The sequence below is a fragment of the Lichenostomus cassidix genome, chromosome 5, assembly GCF_008360975.1.
Source record: "Lichenostomus cassidix isolate B80296 chromosome 5, HeHo_3.0, whole genome shotgun sequence".
NCBI classification, from domain to species: Eukaryota; Metazoa; Chordata; class Aves; order Passeriformes; family Meliphagidae; genus Lichenostomus; species Lichenostomus cassidix.
In genome coordinates, this window is record NC_139486.1 from 19,821,739 (window position 1) to 19,847,315 (window position 25,577).

General features: G+C 38.0%; 1 protein-coding gene across 1 annotated transcript in view; it reads left to right on the plus strand.

Annotated features, from left to right (window-relative positions):
* SEL1L (SEL1L adaptor subunit of SYVN1 ubiquitin ligase) overlaps positions 1–25,129 on the plus strand; it is a 37,382-nt gene extending 12,253 nt beyond the window's left edge. The window contains exons 5-21 of the mRNA XM_085061614.1: positions 4–109; positions 1,926–2,088; positions 4,218–4,271; positions 4,352–4,411; positions 5,011–5,092; positions 5,400–5,554; positions 6,298–6,354; positions 7,348–7,416; positions 9,762–9,839; positions 10,995–11,057; positions 11,836–11,923; positions 12,158–12,306; positions 12,902–13,067; positions 14,526–14,600; positions 16,208–16,380; positions 19,788–19,916; positions 21,164–25,129. Of these exons, the coding sequence (XP_084917740.1) occupies positions 4–109; positions 1,926–2,088; positions 4,218–4,271; positions 4,352–4,411; positions 5,011–5,092; positions 5,400–5,554; positions 6,298–6,354; positions 7,348–7,416; positions 9,762–9,839; positions 10,995–11,057; positions 11,836–11,923; positions 12,158–12,306; positions 12,902–13,067; positions 14,526–14,600; positions 16,208–16,380; positions 19,788–19,916; positions 21,164–21,367 (1,871 nt within the window). The 3' untranslated portion in view covers positions 21,368–25,129. The remainder of the gene's footprint in view (positions 1–3; positions 110–1,925; positions 2,089–4,217; positions 4,272–4,351; positions 4,412–5,010; positions 5,093–5,399; positions 5,555–6,297; positions 6,355–7,347; positions 7,417–9,761; positions 9,840–10,994; positions 11,058–11,835; positions 11,924–12,157; positions 12,307–12,901; positions 13,068–14,525; positions 14,601–16,207; positions 16,381–19,787; positions 19,917–21,163) is intronic.
* Positions 25,130–25,577: the final 448 nt, after the last annotated feature.

Genomic DNA, 25,577 nt, shown 5'->3' on the forward strand with positions numbered 1-25,577 from the left:
AAGCTGAAGAGCAGTCTAATAAGAGGAGGCAGATGCAAGAAGCTGAGGATGTTTATCAGATTGGAATGAAGATCCTTAATGAAAGCAGTAAAAAGGCTCAGAAGAAAGTGTAAGTATACTTCATCCACCCCCACAGGAGAAGGATGACATAGCTGGTCACTCTTGCTTAACTTGAGCTTGAAATGAGTTGCCCTGAGATTTTGAGCTTTATAGGATTCAACATCAAACTAGGCAATGATAGAAAATAAATAGTATATTAACGGTATGTATAAAAACAAATTTATGCCTGTATTCCTTTGAATGCAGTAAAAATTGTGTAAGATTAATTTCTGGAGGGTAGGTGTCACCAAAACGTTGACTTAATGCAAGATGATCCTGCAGTTCTCTGGCCCCAGTTTATATGTGGTAACTGCCCAGGAAAAAAACTGAGAACGTGATACGAGACAATTGTCCTTTTCCAGATGTTTCTTACAGTCTGGTTCTCATTCTACTTCAAAGACTAAGTGGGAAAAATTGGCATTTCTTGTCCTGCTCTATTTTTTTCTTCTGCTTTCTGATGGTTTTGGTCACTGTAAAAATAGTATTAAACTTAAGCTCAATAAACCATTAAAATTCTAATAATGGATGTTATTAGAAAGAAGAGGGTAATGCTTGTAGACAGAACAAAAAATATGGAAGAAATTAGTGTTCTGTTCATTCTGGTCTCTATTTTCTCTTCTGTATACATCCAATTATTGATTGAATAGCTGTGGACTTACCCCTATAATTTAAAATGGCTATGCTAATTTAGATCTTTGTCCTATTCATGTTGACAAATTCTTCAGTAAGTGGTGACTTCTGCTAATTAATATGTGAGGACTATTACTATTTTAAATTTGTTTGTGGAAATAAGGAAGTGTTTTTCTACTTGGTATCCAGGGAAACTGAGGCACATCTAGAGGTTGTCTGCACCTTGACAAAGGGAAGCAATATCTGTTGGATTCTGAGTAGTATTTTTACATAAATTACATACATTAGTATGTAAATATAAATACATACATTGGTATTTTTACTACATCTGAGTAGTATTCTTGCATAAAATAATGTAAGAATTGTAAAACAATATTAGATGTTAGTTCTCTTGTACACCTTACACTTCCTTAGAAGATGAGGTTCTGTGAGGAGCTAGGTGTGCCTCAGTCTGTCCTAAAGAACGAGAACAAGTCTGAGAATAGAAGGAGGAGAGGTAAATAAAAATACTGGAGTGCTGTGAAAGGTCTCTGAGACCCAGCTGAAGCAGGCTTGACAATATTGTGTTACCATGTTTAAGGTTACAGTGTTTTTGATTGCTGTGTAACCAGCTGCAGTGAAATTATGTTGAAGGACTACCATAAGCTCTGAGACTGAAATAGAAAGAGGAGTTTCCAGAGATCCTTCTCATTGTTAGCATAACTGTTTCATCACAAAACTGATCACATATGCAGTTGTCTTAGGCCCAAGGCTTGGTGTTTTCACTGGGATGGTTTTGTACTCAAATGGAAGAGACCCCATAGTCTTTTTCAGGCTGCTTCTTTCTATTGTGATCTAGGAGATGGTGACAGGAGTGATTCTACTGGCTACCTAGTACAGAACTTAATATTATTTAAATTAAAACTTACAAAAATGTGATAATTTGACCCTAAATTTCTTGTATATCTTAGAGGGGAGGAAATGCATAACGCTTTGCTTATGGGGTAGAGCAAACATTAAAATTCAGTTTTTCCATTAGCTAAATAATGAGTAGTTGTTTATATTGATGATTTGTAGCTAGAACAAATGACTGTAGGTAGATGTGTTTGTAGAAAATAGTGGCTAAAACAGAGAAACAAAGCACTTCTCCAGAATCTTTGGGTTTATAAAAGGAATCTGCTTCTTTTTGTCAAGTTGACAAATTGTTTTCTCTTAAGAGCATATCAGTATCTTCTGAAAGCAGCTGACATGAATCATACCAAGGCCATGGAGAAAGTGTCTTATGCTTTGTTGTTTGGGGATTACCTGAAGCAGAACATCCAGTCATCAAAAGAGCTATTTGAAAAACTAACGGAAGAAGGTTCTCCTAAAGGACAAATGGTATGTATGTCCTTAGAATCTACAGATGTTTCTATAGGTTTATGAATTGTTTAGAGATTGTACTTATTCTAAGGTACTTTTATAGGTGGCACCTATAGCCTCAGAGTCAACACAAACAGATCTTCTCTTTAAGTTTTAAAAAAATGGTCATATGGGATCATGGTGGTCTTTTAATTTAATTCTTTTCCTGTTGCATGACTGACTACATTGGATATGTAAGTGGGAAAAACAGGTAGATACACGTGACTCCACCCAACAAACCTTGTGAAACTGTGTATTTTTTTTGTAGGTTTTGTGGGATGTTGTGGCTTTTCTTTTGCAATTTTATCTGAGATAGGTAGATATACATACCAGTTTATAGTCTGGGAAATAAAAACTCCTAGGAATCTTGACAGCTGTTTAGTGGATTGGGACTTGCTTTGTCCCTGCGCCTTTGAACATAGATTTGTGTAACAGTTCCAGTAGCTGCAGCCCCGGGGAGCAAGGCCGCAACCCAGTTCGAGGGAGATCAGGCCTAGCACTGCCCCGCTGCACCTTGCAGGGAAGTCCGCTGGAAGCGCAGAGCTTCTCGGGAGAAGACGCAGCAACTAGAGGCACGAGTGTGGCGAATCAAGATGTAGGCTCTTGTGGGAGAACTCCAGGAGGTTTATTTGAAGGATCAGGGAGGATAACGGGAGGATAGAGAAGGGTTGGAGGCGTCCGCAGAAGAGCCGAGAAGGTGGTTGTACATGAGGCTTTAAGGGACTGTTGAAGGGGAGGAGCCAGGCTCGTAGTATACAGGGAAGATTGACAAGGGGAACAACCAATGAACTTCACACAGGGGAGGGAGAGACATTACACTGAACCAATCACTATTTACTTAACCTTAGAACAAAGATGAACTTTCTAGAAAAAATCCTTCTATGGAGATGGGGAGGGGGAGACGTGGGCGGCCAACCAACTGCTAGAAGGGTGCATATTCATGAGCTGGGGCTCAGAGCCCCTTGGGAGTGATTTGCAGAGTAACCGTAAGTTAGACATTCTCCTACTCCCAGGACTCTTCTGGTGCCCAAGTGCTCACTGGCAGACCTGAGGCAGATAGCTCTGCAAGGGCCACCGCAACAGATTTGTTCATACTGACTGTTACAAAATGTCATAAAATATGGATGTTATTGATTTTAATGTCTGTATATCTGCATATACTTATTGTTTTGTTCTCTCTTGTTTTGGAAGTGTCAGCTTCTTAAGCAGCTATTAATTTTCTCTTGTCTCTTTGGCTACCAAATCTCCAGCTGTTCCCTGTTTAATGGTGGAGTACTGATTTACCGTAGAAAGCAGAAACACATTTTCTCTTGAGACTTTATCTGTCAATGAAGACCTTGACTTTTATTGGTCTAGAATTCAATACTGTCTGCATGACAATTTTTGTGTGTGCTTTCAGATTGCCTAGAATGGTGTAAGAACATGGTGTATATATAAAGATGTCTGTATTTCACAATCTTCTGTGCTACTAGTTTCTATTCTGAGCCACCAGCTGTAACAGGTGTTCTAGGTAGAGCAGTAACTGTGTAAATCTTAAGAACAAAAATAACTTCTGAAAGAGCCTCAGCCAAACAGCTCTGTGCATTCTAACCATTTATATTTATAGTCACAGTTGCAACTAACCCATGGCAGAACAGATGCAAAACTGTAAATGCATAGGATCTGTTAGACAGTGAATCAAATAGTACAAGTCTTCTAGAGAAGGCCATGGTTCATATATGTTTGCACTGGTGTGTGAGACAAACCATGCATAGCCTGACTGGTACTGCTTAGCTTCACTCGAGGGTCTTTAAACTGAGACACTCACTGTTTAGAACCTTTGGATCTACACTTGAGTTTCAGGGAAGTCAAGTTTGTTCCTTGCATTTGATTCACTCATCTGAATTCTGGTGAAACACTAATTTATGTTAGCATCCTAAGCAACTGAATAATTTAGAAACTTCGTACTTTGAAAGGAGCAGGGAAGAGCATAGATGTAGGAAGTACCAAACTGAAGGCAGAGCTTGGCGTACTCTTTGCAGCTTTGAATCTTTATTCTTCTGTATTCCAGGAAAACCAATCCTTGATCTTTTCAAAGGGTGTGCTGACAAAGTTTATTTTATTTCTAGGCTCTTGGATTTCTCTATGCATCTGGCCTAGGAGTCAATTCTAGTCAAGCTAAGGTAATACAGAAATTTTCAGTGTGTGGTCTTGTATTTTCTCTTGGGGGCAGATGTTAAATAACCAATGATTTTGTTTTAAGGCCCTGGTGTATTACACTTTTGGAGCTTTAGGAGGAAATCTGATCGCTCATATGATCTTGGTAAGTACGATGGTTAATAACTTTAAACATGCCAAGAGTGTTTTTTTACTCCTTCACTTTCAGTGTTAAGATTACCTTTCATGTGAATACGCTGTCCAAATATTAGATGATTTTGCATGCATTGGGTGGGCAATAGTATCTTCCCCATTATTTGCTTTTAATATAAGGATGAGTCTGCTCATTTTACGCTTCATACCACTATGAATTTAGAATTTGCATCTCATGACTGAAATCAGAACTGTCAGACTTAAAATCTAATGAAAACTATGAAGGATCTTGACAGAAGATGCTGTTTTAATCAGCATTGTGAGATTTAAGACAAAGTGCAAAGTGTAAGTAAAAGGCTTTACATGTTCATCCTTAAGTATCATTGTGCTTATTTGCTTTTTCTTGGATTATATCCAAACTATACTGGCCATGTTTAACTTTTAATAGTGTCAGTCATTTGCTTTTAATTCAGCTACAATGGACTTGTGGCCTTTGTCCTGCCTATTGTCTTGTCAAATCTTGCTCAAGTAATGTGGAAAAGGTCTGTGACATGGCAAAAAGTGTGTTTTAAAGTAACTGGTAGTCCCATATTTATATATTTTCCTTTCCAGGGTTACCGGTACTGGGCTGGGATAGGCGTCCTTCAGAGTTGTGAATCTGCTCTCACTCACTACCGACTTGTAGCTAATCACGGTAAAAACCTTTTACTAGAGTAACGTTGTTAACTTTCTATGTACTTTTATATCATTCAACTAGAAGATACTAAAGTACTCTCAACACTAGTAGTAGAAACAGAGAATTCCTGCTATTAAACAAGTCATCCATTTAGCTCTGAATCATGATATATTATTTTTATCTCTATTGAAATGTCTTAGAGGGTAATCAAAGTAATTAATTCAGAGTAACAGCTTGAAGCTCTGTATACATCTGGTTTTACTAAGTTATAGTGTAACTTCTGTATTGAAAAAACCTGTCTGAAAATGTCTCATTTGTTTTCCAGTTGCTAGTGACATTTCCTTGACTGGTGGCACAGTGGTTCAGCGAATTCGCTTAGCAGATGAAGTAGAAAATCCAGGAATGGCAAGTGGGATGCTAGAAGAAGACTTGATCCAGTATTATCAGTTTTTAGCAGAGAAAGGAGATGTACAAGCACAGGTAAGATTCAGTTCACCTGATGACATGCAGACATTTTCAAGAATTACAGGAACAGCTGAATGAAATATGGAAAGACACTGGAGCTTTAGTGTTCTCTTCATCCTGAATCAACCTGATTGCTATTTCCCCATTAGTTTTTATATGAAGAGACTTCTATTTTAGTATGTTTAAGGTAGAACTTGGATGGAAAATGCAATTTTTTTTTTGAAAATAAGTCCAAAACATAACTTCAGCAGCTTAGGAATGAGGTCTTGGCTTTCATTGGAAACCAGCCAGACTGTTTCAAGGATGGCTTTAGATGTTGTGGAGGAAGGCTTGTTAAACAAAACTGGCCTTGACAGGGGATTTCAATTTCTCACTGCTCGTGCTCTTGTGTGACTTCTGTGTGCTGCAGGCTGGATCTCTTCTACACATGGTGCAGGAGGGGAGGATGCTAATAGAGGCAAATTGTCACAATCCAACTTGGTCATGTATGACTTAGGTAGGCAGGCTTCAAAGGAACAGTTGTTGCTTTTCATCTAGGACTGTATGGCACTAGGATAAATTTCTGTTTAGGCTAGTGTGAAAAAATAGGACTGTACTGCAGTCACTGAAGCAAATCTGTGCCTTTGAACTTCGTGGCATCTTTAACTCCAATATTGTCTGTCTTTGTGCATGTAATAAGCTCACCAGTATCTGTATTGCTAGGAAAAGGAAGTCCCTAGGGAAAAGTGACTTACTTGCAATGTAAAATTTATTTTTAGGTTGGCCTTGGACAGTTGCACTTGCATGGAGGAAGAGGAGTAGAGCAAAACCATCAGGTACCTTTCGTCTATATCTGTGATGCATATTACATTTGGCTGAGGGGGAGAAAGCATAACTGAGGCAACAGTGCTGCAAAAGTGTGTAGGTACCACTGTATGGTATGTAATGATTTCAATAGCCTTGTTAAATAAAACTTAATCCTTAAGTGACTAGAAGATGGAACTGATTTTTTTACATAATTAAAGACTGACTATTGTAGGAGAATGTAAAGAACAAAAACTGTTTTCATCAAGTAGTACTTGAGCTGGCTGAGCTTTTTTATGTGGTACCATCTTCATGATGCAGTGGGCATACATTAGTGATGATAGTCTAGTCTGTGTGGCTTGCAAGAGTATTTTGCTTCTGTAGACAAAACACTGCAACTTGAAATACTAAAGATAGTAAGTGTGCATAGAAAATAGAGCTTCTGCTGACATAAGCCAACCTAGCTACTTCTTATGGAGCTTAAACAACTGACCTCATTTTGAAGTATGTATTAAAAAAATGGAGAGCTAAGGATATGCAGTCCTGAGGATTGTTTCGTCCAATACAGTAATTATTTAACAGAAATTATTTACTGGTCATCATATTTAAAATACCTCAAAATAACTGCTTCAGAAGAGTTCAGAGATGATAGAGAATGGTCAGAAGGAGTAGAACCAAATTCTGTGTAAAAGTAGAACAGAACTGGCAAATCTCTCCTATTCTGAACAGGGTTTTAAGGTACCATAAAAAGTTAGATATACCTGTGTGGTTTGTGCATGGTAGCAGTTGTAGTTTGTTGGGTTTTTTTCTTTTGCTTTTTGGAATACATTGATTAGAAGGATGGCTGCTTAATACTGCAATTATTAAAGTGAAGAAACCTGTTACATATATTCAATTAGATGGGACTGATAACTTTTATTCCCAGAAGAACCTGGTAACTTGGCAAACCACCTCTGTTCCATTTGCAAGAAAAATTACTCAATTCATAGCCATGGTGGTTAAAACACTTGTTTTCTTCTCTACAGCGAGCATTTGAATACTTCAATCAAGCAGCTAATGCTGGCAATTCACATGCTATGGCTTTTCTAGGAAAGGTAAGATATGAGTACTCTCAGAAGTAAGAAAACTGACTGTCTTGCAATGAAAGATAGCAAATGTTTCTTACTCTCGGATATCAGGCAGTCTAAAACTTGAATGCTAGAATCTAAATATTTCTATTTTGCTACTGTTTTGAATTTTTGTGCAAGATTTGACTGTTCTAGTCTGTCATTAGGGGAATTTTTGGAATTCCTAAAACTTTAGGAATTTTGGGGTTTTTTCTAAATAGTGCTTGAACTAGAGGGTTGGGTTTTTTTAAAACATAAAATACCCAAATGTCCTTTTTCCATGGTGGAATTCAAAACTATAAATAGGCAACTGTTCTTTTCCACACAGTGTGTGGGGAAAAGTTAGGCTTCTCAAAACTTTTTTCCAGTAGTAAATGATAAGCTGAGAAAGGAAATGGGAAGGACATTCTTACACTGTGTAGAGAACTGAGACATCTGAGTCAGAATTGCCAATAGGTCTGCACTTACTCTGAACTAAAACTGAATCTATCTGCAGGGTGAGCCATTGTTTCAGTTTTCTCAGACTTAAAGCCTTTTAGTTTGAGAGCAAATCTTACCTGAGCAGTCTGGTTGCCTTCTATGATGGAGTGGCAGCAGTGGTCAACAAGAGAAAAGTTACTGATGTCAGCTACTAGACTTCTGTAAGGCCTTTGGCATGGTCCCATACAATGCCCTTATTTTCAGATTGGAGAGACATGGATTCAATGTGTGGAATATTTGGTGGATAAGGGATTAGCTGGATGGATATAGCCAGAGAGTTGTGATCAATGACTCTATGTCCAGGCTGGTAATAAGTGGGGTCCCTTGGGGCTCTGTCTTGGGACCAGTTCTCTTTAATATCTTTACCAGTGGCACAGACAGTAAGATTGAGCACAGCGTCAGCAAGTTTGCAGATCACACAGTTGACACAACAGAAGGATGGGATGCCATCCAAAGGGACCTGGACAAACCTGAGAAATGGGCCCACAAGAACATAATGAAGTTCAACAGGTGCAAGTAGGAGGGCTGCGTCTGTACGAATATGAGTACAGGCTGGGAGGTGAACTCATTGAGAGCAGCCCTGCAAAGAAGGACTTAGGGGATCTCACGGGTGAAAAGCTGAACATGACCCAGCAATGTGCACTTGCAGCCCAAAAGGCAAACACCATCCTGCCTCGAAAGAGGAGTGGCCAACAGGTTGAGGGAGGTGATTCTGCCTCTCTGCTCTGCCCTCATGAGATCCCATCTGGAGTGCTGTGTCCAGGTCTGCAGTTCTCAGCACAGGAAAGACATGGACCTGTTGGAATGAGGTCAGAAGAGGGCCATCAAAACGATCAGAGGATTGGAGCACCTCTCCAATGCAGACAGGCTGAGACAACTGAGTTCTTCAGCCTGGAGAAGAGAACGCTCCAGGGAGACCTCATTGCAGCCTTCCAGTACCTAACTGGGGCTTACAAAAATGGGGGAGAGCAACATTTTGCGCAACAGATAGTGATGGGACAAGGGGGGATGTTTTTAAACTAGATGAGGAGAGAGGTTAAATGTTAGGCAGAAGTTCTTTTTTCAGGGGGTAGTGAGGCACTGGCACAGGTAGCCCAGAGAAGTTGTGGGTGTCCCATCCCTGGAAGTGTTCAAGGCCAGGCTGGATTGGGCCCTGAGCAACCTGATCTAGTGGCTAGCATCCCTGGTTCTTACACTATTCTGATGGCATGGTAGTTGGAACTAGATGATCTTTAACCCCATCTGTTCTGATTTTCAATCTAAAACATGATTGGCAAGCTGCTGGTGGTGATGATTGGAGTACCCTTGAGGTTAGGCTACAGTAAGCACCAGCTCTATCTCATCTTTTTCAGGCTGTCATTGCAGTAGAGGAAGCAAAATTCAGGTCCTTAAGGGTACCTGACAGAAGAAATTGCAGTTCCTGCTATATCTATTGCTTGAGTGTTTTGTGTCTGATAAATGCTGAAGTTAACTGTGTTTAGTAACCAATTTTTGGTTTGTTTTCTCAAAGTGTTTTGACTGCCAATACAGTTTGACTTCCACTTGTTTTAAGATTTTTGCCTGATTACATGTTCTTCACTGTACATTGGTAGAGATTAAAAATGAAGGTTATTGTCATAAAAACTTTTTAATTTTATGGGCATTTCATTTTCCATTAGAAAGTTAAACTGTCTGAATTTTACAGCGGAGAGATGTATTTTCTTCTTCTGGGCAAGTTCTAAGGATTATTTAGTAATGCAATAGTCAGTCTAAGTACAATAGGCTCACTCTCGTATGTAAAGTGAAGATGCTTCATGGTCTTTAAGCTAAACTGACTTCTTTGGCTGTTCTTCAGTAATGGCTTTGTCTTTCAGATGTACTCAGAAGGAAGTGATGTTGTGCCTCAGAGCAATGAAACAGCCCTCCAGTATTTTAAGAAAGCTGCTGATATGGTATGATTATCTGTAAGCTGGAAATACAGCATGTGCCCTAAGAAGTCAATTAGCTTTGAAATGCTGCGAATGCTTCATGTGCCCTTCCATGTGCACACGCCTGCTCCCAGCTTCTGTCCCAGACTAGCCCATAATTAAACCTTGCATGTCTAAGATGTCAAAAACTGCTCTGGCCATGGTGCTTCATGAAGCTGTGTTCAGCATAAGGAATCTAACTCTCATGAATAGAGTCTAACTCTGTTTAACAAGTATGAAATATTGCCCACGTAAATAGTCTGCAGTTCTGTGAAGTGCTAGTTTTTGTTAACCTGGAGTTGTCTTACAGAAATTTACAGTGCCCTGATACTATGGTCTTTTGCTTCTGTTTTATGAATATATAATAGTTTCATACCTCTCATCTCATTGGACTGTTTGGTTTTTGGGATGATGTTTTTTGATCACATTAATCCCTCATATCTGTCTTTGACATACCACTTATGGTGGTATTTGTACAGTAGTCCTCCAGGAAGGATTTTTAGCATGTGAAACACAGTAAATTAAGTTCTGAAAGGACTGTTGTAAGGTAACTGCCTTCACAGTTCTTGCATTCCACATTCAGAATGCTGTTCCACATCTCTGCTAAAGTGAGGATCTCTCAATGTGCTCATTCCCTACATTCACTGAAGGTTTCTGATGTGCCCCATCCTGGCGCTGAAGCATAGTGCATACTTTTGCAGGGGCAGTGGTTAGTAATTTAGCCCACAGGACAGCCACCATTCTGCCCTTGGAAAAGGTTCTTAGAGTCCCTGGAGTTGTTTTGGGAGCTTCTGTAGCATCCAAAACATTTCAAACTTGGAAAAACTAAAAATAAATAAGCTGTTAATGCCCCATCTTTCTAGAGTTATGGGTTCTACAACTTGTATGGCACTGTAAAAAGTGCACAGTAGACCTTCATAACTAGTATTGAAAGTTTTTTTCCCTGTTCATCATCTGTATAGTTACCGAATAAAAGTTACCACTGATGCTGTTTCCCCCCCTAAATAACTATTACTAGGAGCAAAAAATGAATTTATCTTGAGTAGTGTATGTTTTAGTGATGTTAAAGACATACAAGATTTGAAAGATGTAGGTGTAGGTTTTGCCTTTCTTTGCAGAAGTGTTTTTCTGTGTTTTCAGGGTAATCCAGTTGGACAGAGTGGATTAGGAATGGCTTACCTCTACGGAAGAGGTGTTCCAGTGGTAAGCTTTTGACAGTCGTCTTTCTAATCATAGGTGATTGTGTGACTTTTTGTTGTCAACAGATTTTTTCTCTGGAGGGAAGTACTGTAGAAGGCTTAATTGTGAGCATTTCTGTTACACTGACAATTCCATGAGGAAATCTGTAATGTGAAAAAACAAGCACTATGAAGTTAGCAGCTATGAAAGAAACATCCTGATTTTCCTCTCATGAGTTTGAAAATGTTGCTTAAGCTATTAGAAATGCATAGTAGTGTGTATTTTAGCAGGAGATTTGTGCTTGTCTTAATTTTCTTGTGAAATAAAACAAATCCTAACTATCCTCATTTTGTGTCTCTTGTGGGAGTGGAGGAACATTTTGAAACTTTTAATTATTTCATTTGCTTTATTGCTTTTCCCACAGGAAGGTTTCTTGTCAAATGCTTTATATTTAGCTATGCAAACAGATATTCAAAAGTTGCATTAGCCCCAAATTGAGGAAATAAATAAATGTTCTAGAAACAGAACAGAGCTGCCATTCTATTAAGCAAAACTGTTCATAGCAATGCTGTATCTGGATGCAAGCTTAGAGGTAGCTGCAGATTTACAACAGGATAATAGCATTGTAGTCTATTTCATTTTTCGCTTCCAAATTTTGAACAGGTGAATATTTTCACTGGAAAATCGTGCTGTATTTTTTCTATAATACAGATCTGTCCTTACACATATGCACATGCATATTTTCTCTCTTAAACTCTGGTGTATTGCAAGGCTCTAATGACTGGACCAAATCTTCCTGCAGAACTATGAGCTAGCACTGAAGTATTTCCAGAAGGCTGCAGAGCAGGGATGGGTTGATGGACAACTTCAACTAGGTTCCATGTATTACAGTAAGTGGCATCAAAGCGATTTGCAGGTCTAAGCAGCTGCCCTATCAGTCACTGTTCACTAGGTGGCATTAGCAGTGTGCATACACTGCACGTAGAATGGGCTTACTGCATTGAACTTGTATTGCATTCTGGTTTTTCCCAACACTTTCACAATGCTTTTCTTGAGAGTACTGTATTTTATACAGCACTACTTTTCAAGAGGAATGAACAGCAATGATTTAACCTTTCTTTTAGATGGCATTGGAGTCAAGAAAGACTATAAACAGGCTTTGAAATATTTTAACTTGGCCTCCCAAGGTGGCCACATTCTGGCTTTTTATAATCTGGCTCAGATGCATGCTACTGGCACTGGAGTGATGCGATCCTGTCATACTGCTGTTGAGGTAAGGTCATCTGTTTATAACATTCAGTAATACTGACTTGAATAGATTTGCTATAACCACATCACTCTATCTAAGACATTTACAGCAGCAACTGCAGAGTAAAGGCTATCTAAAGGGAAAGTGATATATTAGCAATCTCGTTTGTATTTAATGGGAAAAGTTTTTGGCTTTTATGTTGATACGTCAGGTTTGTGTTTGCTTTATTAATGTTGAAGAAAATCAAAGGAATGTAATACAAAGCAAGCATCAGTATAAGTACCAAATTCTTCATCTATACCTCAATTTAAGTGGCATATAGATGGTATTTAGTGGTAAGCTAACATACTGAAGAATAATTCTGAGTAAGCATCTGAATCTTACAAGTTGCTATCTTTACTTACTAAGAATCTTACAAGTTACTAAGCATCTATCTGCTTAGCAACTTGTATCTTAAAGTAAACTTGTCTTAAACAGTGGAGTTTGCCTGTCATGTTTTTCATGTGAAATACAAATATTTTGAGCAAGCATCAGAATGTTAAAGGTTTACTTCTTGCAAAGCCTAAATTTTTGAAGTTCCTGACAACCAGTATCCTCCCCCTTCCTTTTTCCTCTGCAGTTGTTTAAGAATGTATGTGAACGGGGGCGTTGGTCTGAAAGATTGATGACTGCCTACAACAGCTATAAAGATGGTGATTCAAATTCTGCTGTGGTTCAGTATCTTCTTCTGGCAGAACAAGGCTATGAAGTTGCACAAAGCAATGCTGCTTTCATACTTGATCAGAGTAAGAACCTGAATATGTGCTGAAAAGGGGTTTTTCTGGAGTTGGCATGTTAGAACTTCAATTAAACTCTTGTCCTCTTTCCTGCTCTTCACATTGGAAAGCAATCCATTTTCATTTTCACTTCTAAGGATGACTTTCTGGACAAAAAGTTAAAACACATTTAATTTCTGGCTTATGGATTTTAAAACAGTGTAGGCAGAGAGTCTTTAGGAAGTTGCACAGTGCTAAAAGTTCTCTTCTGTGGATTTCCTAAGCACAGTTGTAAAAGTGCGAATTGATAAGATTTACCTTTGGCCTGTCCTATGCATAAAAGTCTCAGCGTCCTTTGTTCTTTCTCTCGTAATGCGTTTTCTCAACACCTTCTTTGTGTGACTTTACTGATGCTACTCTTAAAGCAGGGATAAGGAACTGGGCAGGTGATTCAGTTAGATTTGAAAAAAAACCAAAACTTGTCCCATGTGTCTTATTTAAACTAGATGGCTAGAACTTAGAACTTGGATTTATTAGATTTTGAAGTCATAGGGAGACAATGGAAGTACAATGACAAATCTTTCTAGAAGCTGCAAAACCCAGTATTTTAAACTTTATTCCAAATCTGGGTCTCATTGCCAGCTTTATATCTTAGTGATGAAAACACCTATTAGTGGCTGATGGGCTAATCTAACATCTTAATCTCCAGTTAATGTTTTTCAAAGGTGTCTGAGTGCATCATCTTTAGATGAGGTACAGTAATGACAGTCTTGGCTGGAAGTGCATGCTTGCAAAGAAATAGCGTTTTTTCCTGGGTTAAAACTCTGATTGTCTTTACTCAGATATATCTGCATCTCAACTGGAGATTGATTTAAAATTATTTTATACACTTTATACAGAAAATCTTTGTGTCAACTGTGAGATAGTACAGCTGAAACCATAATTACTCTAGAAGTTCAAGTTATAAACCCTTTGAATTGTCTGAACACTGGCAGTTCAGGAACCCTCAATGGATATGGACAACTTCTGAAGTAGCTGAAGCACTGCTGTTTAAAACATGCGGTCTCTGGCTGGTTAAGGAGTTTAAGCCTTTGTTTTATTTGACTGGTCTTTGGTTGCAGATGGCCAAACTATAACAGGTTATACTTCAACCTTGTATTTGTCAAAGTCCAAATTATGTGTTCTTAAGAATTGCAACTTCTGTCATTCCTCAAGTATGCATCAGAATCTCCTACAGCTGGAATGGGAGAGATGCTTGGTAAGCCATAGTTCAGGGTGAAATTATATCGTTTGTTCCTAGATCTTGTGTGGGCATATAAATGAAAGGGGGTTTTATAAGTTTCAGGTGGGTTGAATCTTGTTTGTTCTATAACACAGATTGCTTCAGGTTTTTAATTTATTTCAGCAGACTGAATAAAGCAGGGGGTGGGTTGTGGTTGGATGTGCATATATCATGGTTCTCTTTAACTGGATTATTTTCTTCTTTAGAAGAAGCTAGCATAGTAGGAGAAAATGAAACCTATCCTCGAGCTTTGCTTCACTGGAACAGAGCAGCTTCTCAAGGTATGTCTGTACCTCACAATTCCAATCAGTTTATTTTTATGTTGAGGAATACATTCAGTGAAGGTTTGCAGCTGCAGTGTGAACTGCAGGTTGAGCTCTGGATGGGAGGAGCCCGAGGCAAGGGGCCATGAACCACCGACCTTTTGCATAGCAAAGGACACAGGGACCTGTGGCCCAGCCAGGTGATCGGACACTCAGAGGCACAGCAGGAGCCAAAAGCCCCAGACTTAAGTATGAACAGACTGTGAGGGTGTAAAAGCCCAGGGATTCCTTTGTTCAGGGTTCCTCCTCACAAGCATGAGCTCAAGCTGGTTTTTGTGTTACTGAATTGTTTAAAAGATTCAGGCATATGAGACTCTGCTCTTGGAAACTCAGGGTAGAGCTAGTAAGGAAAGCTTGTCTGTGTGAGAGGAGGGAGTCAAGTGCCATCAGCCCTTGGAGCCACCCACTGCGAAGGTGCTTCAGTCCCCGCAGTCACAATCTTTAGCTGTGGGAGTGTGGTGGTTAGAGTGCCTCTCAAATGGTCAGACAGGAAGGTTTCCTTAACATTTAGTAGAGCCATTGGTGTCCCATTTAACAGGTTTGTTATGAAACCTATACAGAGGGAAAGTTTACCTCTTTCTGTCCAATAAAAGTTGTATCCCATGTAGAGTAGTTGGTGTTCTTTGTTCCATTGTTAGCTACAGTGTTATTGCAATATGCATGCAGGTCTGAGCCTATGATTCTGAAGACTAAAAGGACTAAAACACAAATGTACTGTGTGTTTCTTTTGCTGTTCTGTATCAAATTACAGGGCAGTGTTAAACAACATAAGCAGTGTATACACTGACTTTTTAGAAAACATATCTGCTTGGAAAAATATACCCAAAATCCTAAAAAGTAATTTGTTAGTTGTCATCACTTATAAAAAATGCAGTTTCCTATTCAAAGTAAGCAGAGTGCAGTGATGAAGAATGTAGCCTTGATGTCCAAACATGAAGAATGTAGCCTTGGGTCCAAACACAAATTTAAACTCTGGTGCTTGTGATACTATCCTAAAATAAGTAAAAGTGAACACAATGATTAAATATCTTGAGGTGTCTTAACTTCAAAATGGGTGCATCTACACCAGTGTCTGTCTGCTAGTTCTTTAGAGCAAGAGTATGATGCAAATAGAGCCTAATTCAGACTTTCGAGGCTTTTTGTTGAAAGTTAAGAAATTGAGATGGTGGCACAGATGATGAGACACTATTTTACAAGTTTCCAGTGTCACTGTTTTTAAAACTAAGTTGAATCCTTTAATGGCCATATAGCAAATGAAAAGTTGTTCTGTAGTAAGTGACTAATTATGAATATGTTAAGGGTTTTCAGCTGATTCCACTTCACAGCAATAAAAATTTTGGTAGAATTACTAGGAAAAGGTCTTATCTGCTAATAGAAATTGATTGTTTTGGTTAGCTTAACCAAACCTAAAAAATAAAAGCTGTTTGGGGTGGGGTGGGGAAAGATAAACAGTTTGTGCAAACTGTGTAAAGTAACACTAAAGCTCCTACTGCATCATCATAGGAATCCAAAAGAGTTTCTTGTCCTAGCTATTTTATCCTTTTTTGTTGTTTCTTGATTTATAGGTTATACTGTTGCAAGAATTAAACTTGGAGATTACCATTTTTATGGGTTTGGTACTGATGTTGATTATGAAACTGCATTTATTCACTACCGACTGGCATCAGAACAGCAGCACAGTGCTCAAGCAATGTTTAATCTGGGCTACATGCATGAGAAGGGATTGGGCATCAAGCAGGTAAGTAAGCTGTAGACTGAGAGTTTGCTTCATTAAAGTACATTTGCTAGTATTAGATTAGGTAACTACCACTGCGCTTTGGGTACTATGGAGCCACTTAATGGGAATTAGCATGTCTCCCAATACATTCATCAGTAGGAAATGGACAAGTATATCCAAGTCACACTGAACAATGTGAAGAAATTATGCACAGACAGGGAAGAAACATTTGTCCAAAACTCTGAATATTGGCAAAAGGAGTGCGTATGCTTCAGTAAGGTTTTCAAGACTTTGAAGTGTAGTGTAATGAATGCAAATCAAGTCCAGGCTTATGATATTTTAGTACAGGATTATTCTTGTCCTCTGAAACAGTGGTTAAATTGTTTCCTGTATTAGGACATTTTGAAAACAAGGTAACAAATGAGAAACAGACCAACAATTTATTAGCTATGGATTTTCAAGTTAGGCAAACTGTATTACCTGAAAAAGACAGTGAATCTGCTTCTCCTAAAAAGCCTGTGGTGTATTGATGTCCATGAGTTAATTAAAACTTACAGAATATAGAGCAGCATGCTTCTGTCTGTGTCAAAATAATGTAATTGGCAATTGCATACTACTTTTGAGCAGCCTACCTTACCATAATGTATGATTAATTAATGCAATTAATGTATGAATTGAGTAATAACTTGACCTGAAACTGTAAGAAATTGCTTCATTTTCTCTATTTTCAGTGAGCTTCAACTTTTTTTTTTTGGTCTACATATGCACCTTTTAATTTTTCTCTCGGTCTATTAAAAGACCAATTTTTGCTTCTTTTCCCCTAAACTCTCAACAAAATATCAGAACAATGAAGAGCAAGTCTTAGGTCAGTATTGTTACTTTGGCAGCAGCAGGCAGTCAACATTTGAAAACTGCTTAATGACCAAGATGTAGTTGTGACAATACAATACACAAAGTGCATTCTTTCTAAAGTTTATTTTCAAATGTTATCTTAGGGCTTTTTTCTTTTTTTAACTGAGCCCTTAAAAGCAGCTAACTTCTGAAAATAAGCCTGCAGTTAAAAGCAACAGTGCTAAAGTTGGAGGTTTTCTTAAAAAAAATTCTTTCTGACGTGGACTTTTGCTTCTACCTTGAATATAGCATAATTTAGATCAAATAATAAAAAGTCTGAAAATGTTCCTGAATTGTGTTCAACATTATAAGAAAAATTATTCCTAATGCTGTCATTCACACAGAGTATTCTCCAACCTGAAAAAGAGATGGCTACACACAGAAAGCCAAAATGAGTGCACAGAGGCTCATGATGAGCCTTGCTTTATGCAGAGGAATAATACTTTCTCTCCTCCAGATCCACTATGGAATGAGGAGTTGAACTGCAAGGGAAATAAAGATAGTTAATATAGATGTAAGAAGAGAGCACTGAGAATGTCTAAGCAAGGAAACTACCTGTTTCCAGTCTTAGTAATTCTGGATATGTAATGTCTTTGCTTGCTGTGTTCTAAAACTTTACAATTGTAAGATGAGAGGATGGAGATTTAGGATGAACTAGGTAAGGCTAGGAGCTCTGGGCCAGTATATTCTGAAAAAGGCTAAGACAGTTTTGCATGAAGAAGAAGAATATTTGGCTTTCCTTTCACAGAATGGAAATTGAATTTTGAGCACCTCTAAAAATGACTGACAGTTGAAACCATATTTCCTGATGTAGCAGAATATCTACCACTGAAATCTGTTCTTCCACTAGAGGCCTCTGGATGGGACATAAAAACCATAGTAGCACTGTAGTACATAGTAAAACTGGGGGTTCAGTGTTTTGAAGAAAGGGATGTGTACTTTAAATCTCTCCTTGCCTAGATCCATGTCATTAAGATTGCAAACAGTCCAGAGTTAGGACGAATGTTCCAGTAAGGTGGTCTGCACAACTTCAGGTCACTGTTCGTTCTGGATAAGCATGGCATTTCTTAATGAGGCAATTTTTTCCCCACCAAACAGCTTTTGCCTTATTCTTACTTTACTTATTGAATAGTCTTTTTCTTACATATAGAATTTGATACTACAATTCCTGGACAAAGATGGTTTACAAACTCAGACCAGGTCAATGACAAATATTTAACCCTTTCAGAAATCTCACACATGTATACTTAGACACCCTTCATAGACTTAATGTTTTCCAATCCCCAAGACTACATGTCAGAATGAAGACTGTTTTCATATATTGTTCAAAATTAAGAATGAATTTGTTTTATTACAGTCTTATCTTAAGTTTTGATGTGATATTTTGGTGCTATTTGTGGGTTTTAGCTCAGACTCCTGTGGCGTACACTTTTCTGTCAAGTAAGAGTGAAATATGCATAAGCAGAATGAAGTGCTTGCTAATTAGAAATGAAAGTAAGCCATTATTTAGAATCTCCTTTTACACCAATACTAGCACAGTGCAAAGGAGGTAAGGAAGCTCATTTAAATAGTTATACAAAAGATAGACTTTCCAGCCTCAATGAGTATTCATAGTTGTTCTATTGAATTAAAATACTAAAATGTGAGCTATTACATCTCATTCATTTAATTTGCTGATTTTCATACCATTATTTCCAAAGCTTTATTTCCAAAGCTTTATGGAACTAAGCTTTGCTGTATATCAGCAGAAAATCTTTATGGTATTTCACCATCAGGAAATTATAAAATGAGTATGTGGCATGAAGTCCTGGAGATTTCTCTTATTTTAAGTGTCCAATTTGGAACACTTTCAGAGGCAAGTCTTACATGGGCCTGTTCTTCACATTATTGGGTGAACATAGCCAGTTTGTATCCAAATAGCCTAACATTGCACAGTATGTATCTGAGGCAGAGCCAAAAAAACACTGAACAAACAAGGAAAGTTAAACTATTCAGTACATGTATTCTCTGTTCCTACAGTCACCACCTTGTTTCAACTGCCACCAAAGAGAGCACTAATTTAAGCTCTTCCTAAAGTTGTTCTCTGTTTGTGTTCATGCTTTTGCCAGGCTGCCCTCAATGATGCAAGTTATGTGCATTTTGGACAAGGAGTAAAATCTGATTCGTGCATATGTGCAGAGATAGTTAGAAGCTACACAAATACAGCAGGCATGCTGTTCTGTAACTGAGAGGAAATGCTGCTGCATATTCCTCTGGAACTTGGGCTTTCTTAGTCTTTCATGTTTAGTGTGGTGTTGGAGATGTTAGGGTATACTAAAGTTACCTAAATACTTATCTTGATTTACAGTGAATAGGTTGAATATGTTATTACTAACCTCTTTGTGAACTTCAATTCTAGCCTCAGTTGAAATAGCTTCATCCTCAAATTGAAGCTTCCATTTACTTGTATATTCAAAGGCAAACCTATCTCAGGAAAAACCATTGTGGTTAATTTTTCAAGTTTTTCAAAACTGAGTTTTGAATTTTCTTAACTTTAGGATATTCATCTTGCAAAACGATTCTATGACATGGCAGCTGAAGCAAGCCCTGATGCTCAGGTTCCAGTCTTCCTAGCACTTTGCAAGCTTGGAGTGATTTATTCCTTGCAGTATATACGAGAAATCAATGTAAGTAATGCAGAATTAAAAGAAAACAGCAAATGTGTTTTCCATTTTTAAAAGAAGCTAAATTTATAATCTTCCTTAAGCAGAAATATTGCTTGAGCCTTCTGTGAACTTAGGATAGATTTGTTTTCTGTTGTTGCATATTCAGAAAGTCACTGAAGCTTTGATTCCTGTTTTCTCTTTGTGCAACTCTGTGAAACTGAAATGTGTACAGCCAGTGCTCTTCTGTGCTATTCTTCCCTTGAAGAGAGTTTCTCAAAACTGTTTGACTGTTATTATCCATGACCATCTGCTATCAAAATGAAGCAGATTTAACTGGCATAATTGCTCAGGGGAAAAGAAAAATTGAACCCCTAATTGTCATGCTATTTTCAATTCAGCTGTAACAACCCCATTAGAGTTGTGTTTGATCCCTATGGGGGGAAAATGTATCAAATAGTTTAGGTATTTTGTAGAGTTTCTACTGGGTGATGGCCCTGGAAAAAAAAATTTGTCTGGAATTAAGGTGAAGTCTTTCCAATATTTCTCTGTGTTCTAGCATCTTACTGCCTTTTTGGATTATTTCATAAATTTAAATGGTGTGGAAGTTTCTTCCTCTTAGAGCAAATGCACTTTCAGACAATTCAGCAAAGTTTGACAAAATGTAGTAGTCTTGAGACTGAGGATTTTCAGGGGTGGACAGTCAAAATTATCTAAGTCAATTGGGCAAATACCCATGTAGCACTCACAGAAGCTAGTACGTAGAACACAGCCTTTCCAAGTTTTAAATCTCCTGGTGCAGATTTAATTTGCCAGTGACTGTGTACCATCAGATCCAGTAGTGAAGCATAGAAGTGCGTCTTAGCTAATGCTTATGCAAATAGAGTCTTATAAAAAGGCACTTAAATCAAAATTAACACTTTAATTTCCTTGTCCATTACCTGCACAAATCTCAGCACTGTACCACACGAGTGTCCTGGGGCTTAATGCTCTATCGTTCATGGGAAAACCACAAAACTCCATATTGAGAACTTTCATCTCTAAAATAGAAAATGAATAGCTCATCCTATGTAGCATGGCTCTTAGTCTTAATGGTATTTTAGTTCCTGGAAACTTAGAATGTCACTGATGTGACACTATTTTTTCAGAGAGGAAAAGAGCCACTAAGTTTTAAAACTGGAACTTGTACATGAAAGGTGTTACAAGTCAAACTTAAAATAACTTCCCATTTGTGTTCTGTGACATGATGATGTGGACTTCTTCTTTCTTAGATAAGGGAGGTATTCTCACATATTGATATGGACCAGCTGCTGGGGCCTGAGTGGGACCTCTACCTTATGACTATCATCGCCTTGCTCCTGGGAACAATTATAGCTTACAGACAAAGGCAACACCAAGCAATTCCCAGACCAGCAGGACTGCGGCCAGCTGTGCCTCAACAAGAACCACCCCCAGAGCATCAAGCACCACAATAGCAACAAGAGCCTCAGTGAAAGAACTGGATTTTTCCAAAAGGAACAATTTTCATTGTGAATTAGGACTTTGGATCAACAGTCCCTCCCCCAAAAGAGGCGCAAAGAAGTTTAAAAAAAATGTTTGAAAGCTGCTTAGAATGATGCCTTTTTTCAGGGATAAGAAAATTATTTTGAAACTGATTTGAATGTTATTTCAGTGCCAATGGAATAACACTATGGCTTTTTTCATGGAAACACAAGAGTGCTACTACAAAAATGTTGCCTGCTGTATCTAGTTCCTCTTTATTCAGAGTCCTTTTCATCTCCTAGAGAGACAGAAGGCTAGCAGTGGAAGGTTTTTGCCTGCTTGATAGCAGTTGCCCTTTATAAAAGTAATTACAATAAATAATTTTATGGCCAATTTAAGTCCAAGGAGCTGAACTATATTCCAACTCTGAAAACATTAGACCTGTTAGGAACTTAAATTCTGATCTGCATCCCCAGTATTTCTGTAGTCCTTATTTCATTATTTTTTAGTATTTCTTACCCTTTGGTCTTTTATGCTGTCTTGGGTGGTTTAACATAGATTATTGATAAACCCTGTAAAACTAAGCCAGCAAACATGCCACTTTCCATTTGTGCTTTTTTGTTTTGGGTATTTTCCTGCATTCCCCTTGGACAGTTCTCAGCAGTCAGTATGTAGCCCATGCAGTGGAGTGGGACAGATTGCATCTGTAAAATTAATCAGTTGAAAATTGTCCGCACAGCACCCAGATCTCACATACTTCTAAAATTTTTCAGGAGCCTGTGTACTTTGCAATACTTCATGAGATAAAACCATATTGATAATGTTCCTAAATTAAAATGTGTCTTTACAAAGAGGCTGAGGCTAGACTGCAGAAAGCACCAGTATTACTGCGCACACTGAAGAAAGAGCCAAAAACCTCACTGAGTTAGCTGACTTGTTTTTATAGTTGGAAGTTCTGTACTTAATTTTCAACAATCTTGCTGGTGATTTGCACTGCAAGAAAGAAATGTGTGTATCTCATGCATGCATCTGCTTAATGCATCTACAAAATGAGCCACAAAAATGCATACTCTCTACAAAAGGGCATGTGCTTATGCCAGTGATGCTACTCCAAAGCTACAGGGGTGCTCTGGGTGTCACCAACCTCTCTTGTACGTGGCACAGATGAAAGTCACAGTAATGTCTCTGGCTGTGCCATCTCAAGGACCCCTTGTAACAAAAAAATCCAAAGAGAAAGAAGACTAGTGGTTTATGGCTTCATGATGCCACCAGGTCAGTGTAAAGGCCTTTTAATGAGTGTAAAGACTGGTGACCTGTGGACTGATGATTTAAGACTGCAAGAGGAATCTTCACTTGGTGATGATTTTCATTGAACTACAGTTTCCAGGGCTGGGGGTGGGAAGCAGTGGGGGAAATAGTTTAGAAGCACGAAACGCAGAAGCATGTGTTCTTACTTACCAATGGTAGTTAAATGTTTGCTTCTGTACTAGTGTTAAACCCTCTGGATATACTGTCTTAAGTCTGAATGAAATACAAATGAGGAGGCTTTAGCCTCTTTCTGACGAAAGCTGTTGTGTTTAAAGGGTAAAGGGCTTCTTTTCATGCAAATGTCTTTCCAGTGTATCGGTAACAACATATCAATACACTTTATTTAGAATTGAGATTTTGGTATGGTTTCATACTTGGTACGTTTGCAAGGAGGTCATTGCGCCATGGATCTCTAGTTTGGGATAGAAGATAAGCAATCCATTCTTTTGTAAATGGAAATGTCATGGATGACTAGTATTAAATGTACTAGTATTATAGGTAGAACTTCTCAGTACTTCACAATGCTTATGCTGGTCATGTGAAGACAAATCTTTAACTTTAGTGTGGAGGGTTGCAGCATGTGGTGGAGGAATGTCTTGTTCAGTCTTAATCATCATTAGCAGATGAAACAGTATTGAACTTAAATGTAGTGTCTTATATGTACAGAATTTCCCAGCTGCATTTCTAAGATATCTGTGACTTCTGAACACTCCTCTGAAATATTTTTGCCGCTGTCACTTAATAACTCTTTTTAGCTTGACGTAAATTAATTAAAGATTATATGGAAAATGTTTTTCAGTTAAATACCATTGGTTCATTGGTATTGATCTCTTAGGCTGTTTAACAATTTTGTTACCGCATTATTAAAATGTTTTGGTTGTTTGATCTATTAGAACTAAATTCTAAAAGCTCTGTGCTACTTGCATAAGAATCTCTCATCATTGCTGCTGTGTGACAGTCTTATAGATGACTTTCAGTAAATCTGATGCATTTTTACATCCAAGAAATCAGCAGAAGAAAACAATTGAAGATCAGCAAGTTATTTCATTTCAAAAAATGCTTTTTGAAGGAGCAATAAGAAAGTCTTTCTCCTGCTTTTTTCCCTTCCACCAAATTACTACCACTAACTTTTTCAGATGACATTCATTTGAATGTGGTGGTAGAAGAATAAAGGTACTTACCATAAATAATGGCAAGTTAACTCAGGGATTAAAGAAATGAGTAAGTTTTCTAAAAATCAGTTATCTACACCATGACTTAAGTTTTTGTGACAATCCCTTGCTACTCTGTTCTGAAACTTGCATTTTGAGGAAAGTATATTTAACTCTTACGAGCAATATATGTCTTGTTGTGCACTCAGTTAATCAAGCATCTTTTTCCTAAAGAAGCTGAGTGGCTCAGTTTACTGCAGTGAAGTACTTTTCCCTTTTGGTAGCACACAGGTTATCTTATAGTTTTTATGCAGGAGTATTCTAGAAGGGAATCTTGATTTAAGAGAAAACTTTCTGGGTGTGTTCAACATGGTTTAAATGGAAAAGTTGAAATCTTTGTGTGTAGTAACATAGGCCAGAGCCTGCCTATTTGACCTTCCCAGACACATGCTCTTCTTTCCCTGCACAGAAAATCGAACTACAGAGCAGTGTTACTAGTTGGATTTCTATGTGTAGGAAAACTGTGAGAAAATATGGAGAGAAGCATTGTTCCACATCTCAGATTATTAATCAAAGACATTAGCTGTTCTTGCTAGTTCAAAGAAATGCTGAACTGTTGAGAAAACAGGATTCTAGTTCATCACTGGTGAAACTTATCCCAGAGCTATCTGTTGAAATAATTTTCTTGCTTTATACTGTCCATCTTGGGACAGTGTAATAGAAGGTAAGGCCTTTGATACAAACATCCCCATGAGACTCTTACGAGACAGTTTTACTCACTTTTTACTCATCTTCCATAAGTCAGCTGCTCTAACTAAAGAAAAAAACTATCAAATGTTGTTAATTTGGGGGAAGAACATTAAGACAAGGCTTGTAAAAGGACTTTTTAAGACTATGCATTATCTAATTTCCACCTATTATATGCTAGTTTTGGCCTATAAAAGGGGATTACACTCACCTTTGCAAGTTGCTTTCCTTTTAGATAGGCAACAATGAACTGAAATTCTATTTTTGTTTCAGAGAATATTAAACTGAAAAGATTTAGTTTGATTTGAACTACTGCAAATGCATATGGCAAATAGGGACTATTGGGGGGAACCCTTTGTTTTTATCAGCTACAGTTCTTTAAAGGGTCTTGTAGGAGTTTTGTAAATTTATTTTGTATTTAAAATCAGTATAAAGGCTGGTCAAATGTAATATAATTGTGTAAACAAATTCTGTTAATAGAAAGATGTACAGATTCATTTTGTACTGTATCTTTAATCTTGTGAAATAAAGATACCACCTGTGTGGTTACCCTCAGTGTTCACAGTGGTTATGATAACAGAGGATGTGAATTACTAGTCATATGCACTGGTATATGCCACTGTTAAATGCATCCCTTCCTCTAAGGATTCTCATAGTTCTTTCACTTCCATTCCTTAGGAGGGGCATAGAAAGGGAGAATGGGTCATTATACATTTTATCTTCAGCTGTGCTAGAAACTTGTCCTGTATGTGTGTGTGTGTTTGTGTCTGTGTGTGTGTGTGAGACCGTGTATATAGCATTTGTACCATGTCTGGTAGACACAACTGCTGTGTGATTCAGGAGTAGTGACAAGTAACTTTAGGTTTACTACTGCATTTTCCATAATGATAGAGGAATAATTCAGTGAGTTGGAATAGATACTGGGGGAGGGGCTACTCCAGGCTGACAAGTTTGTTTGCTTTTCAGGCTGTTTTTGACCTATTCATCCCTTTGGGCT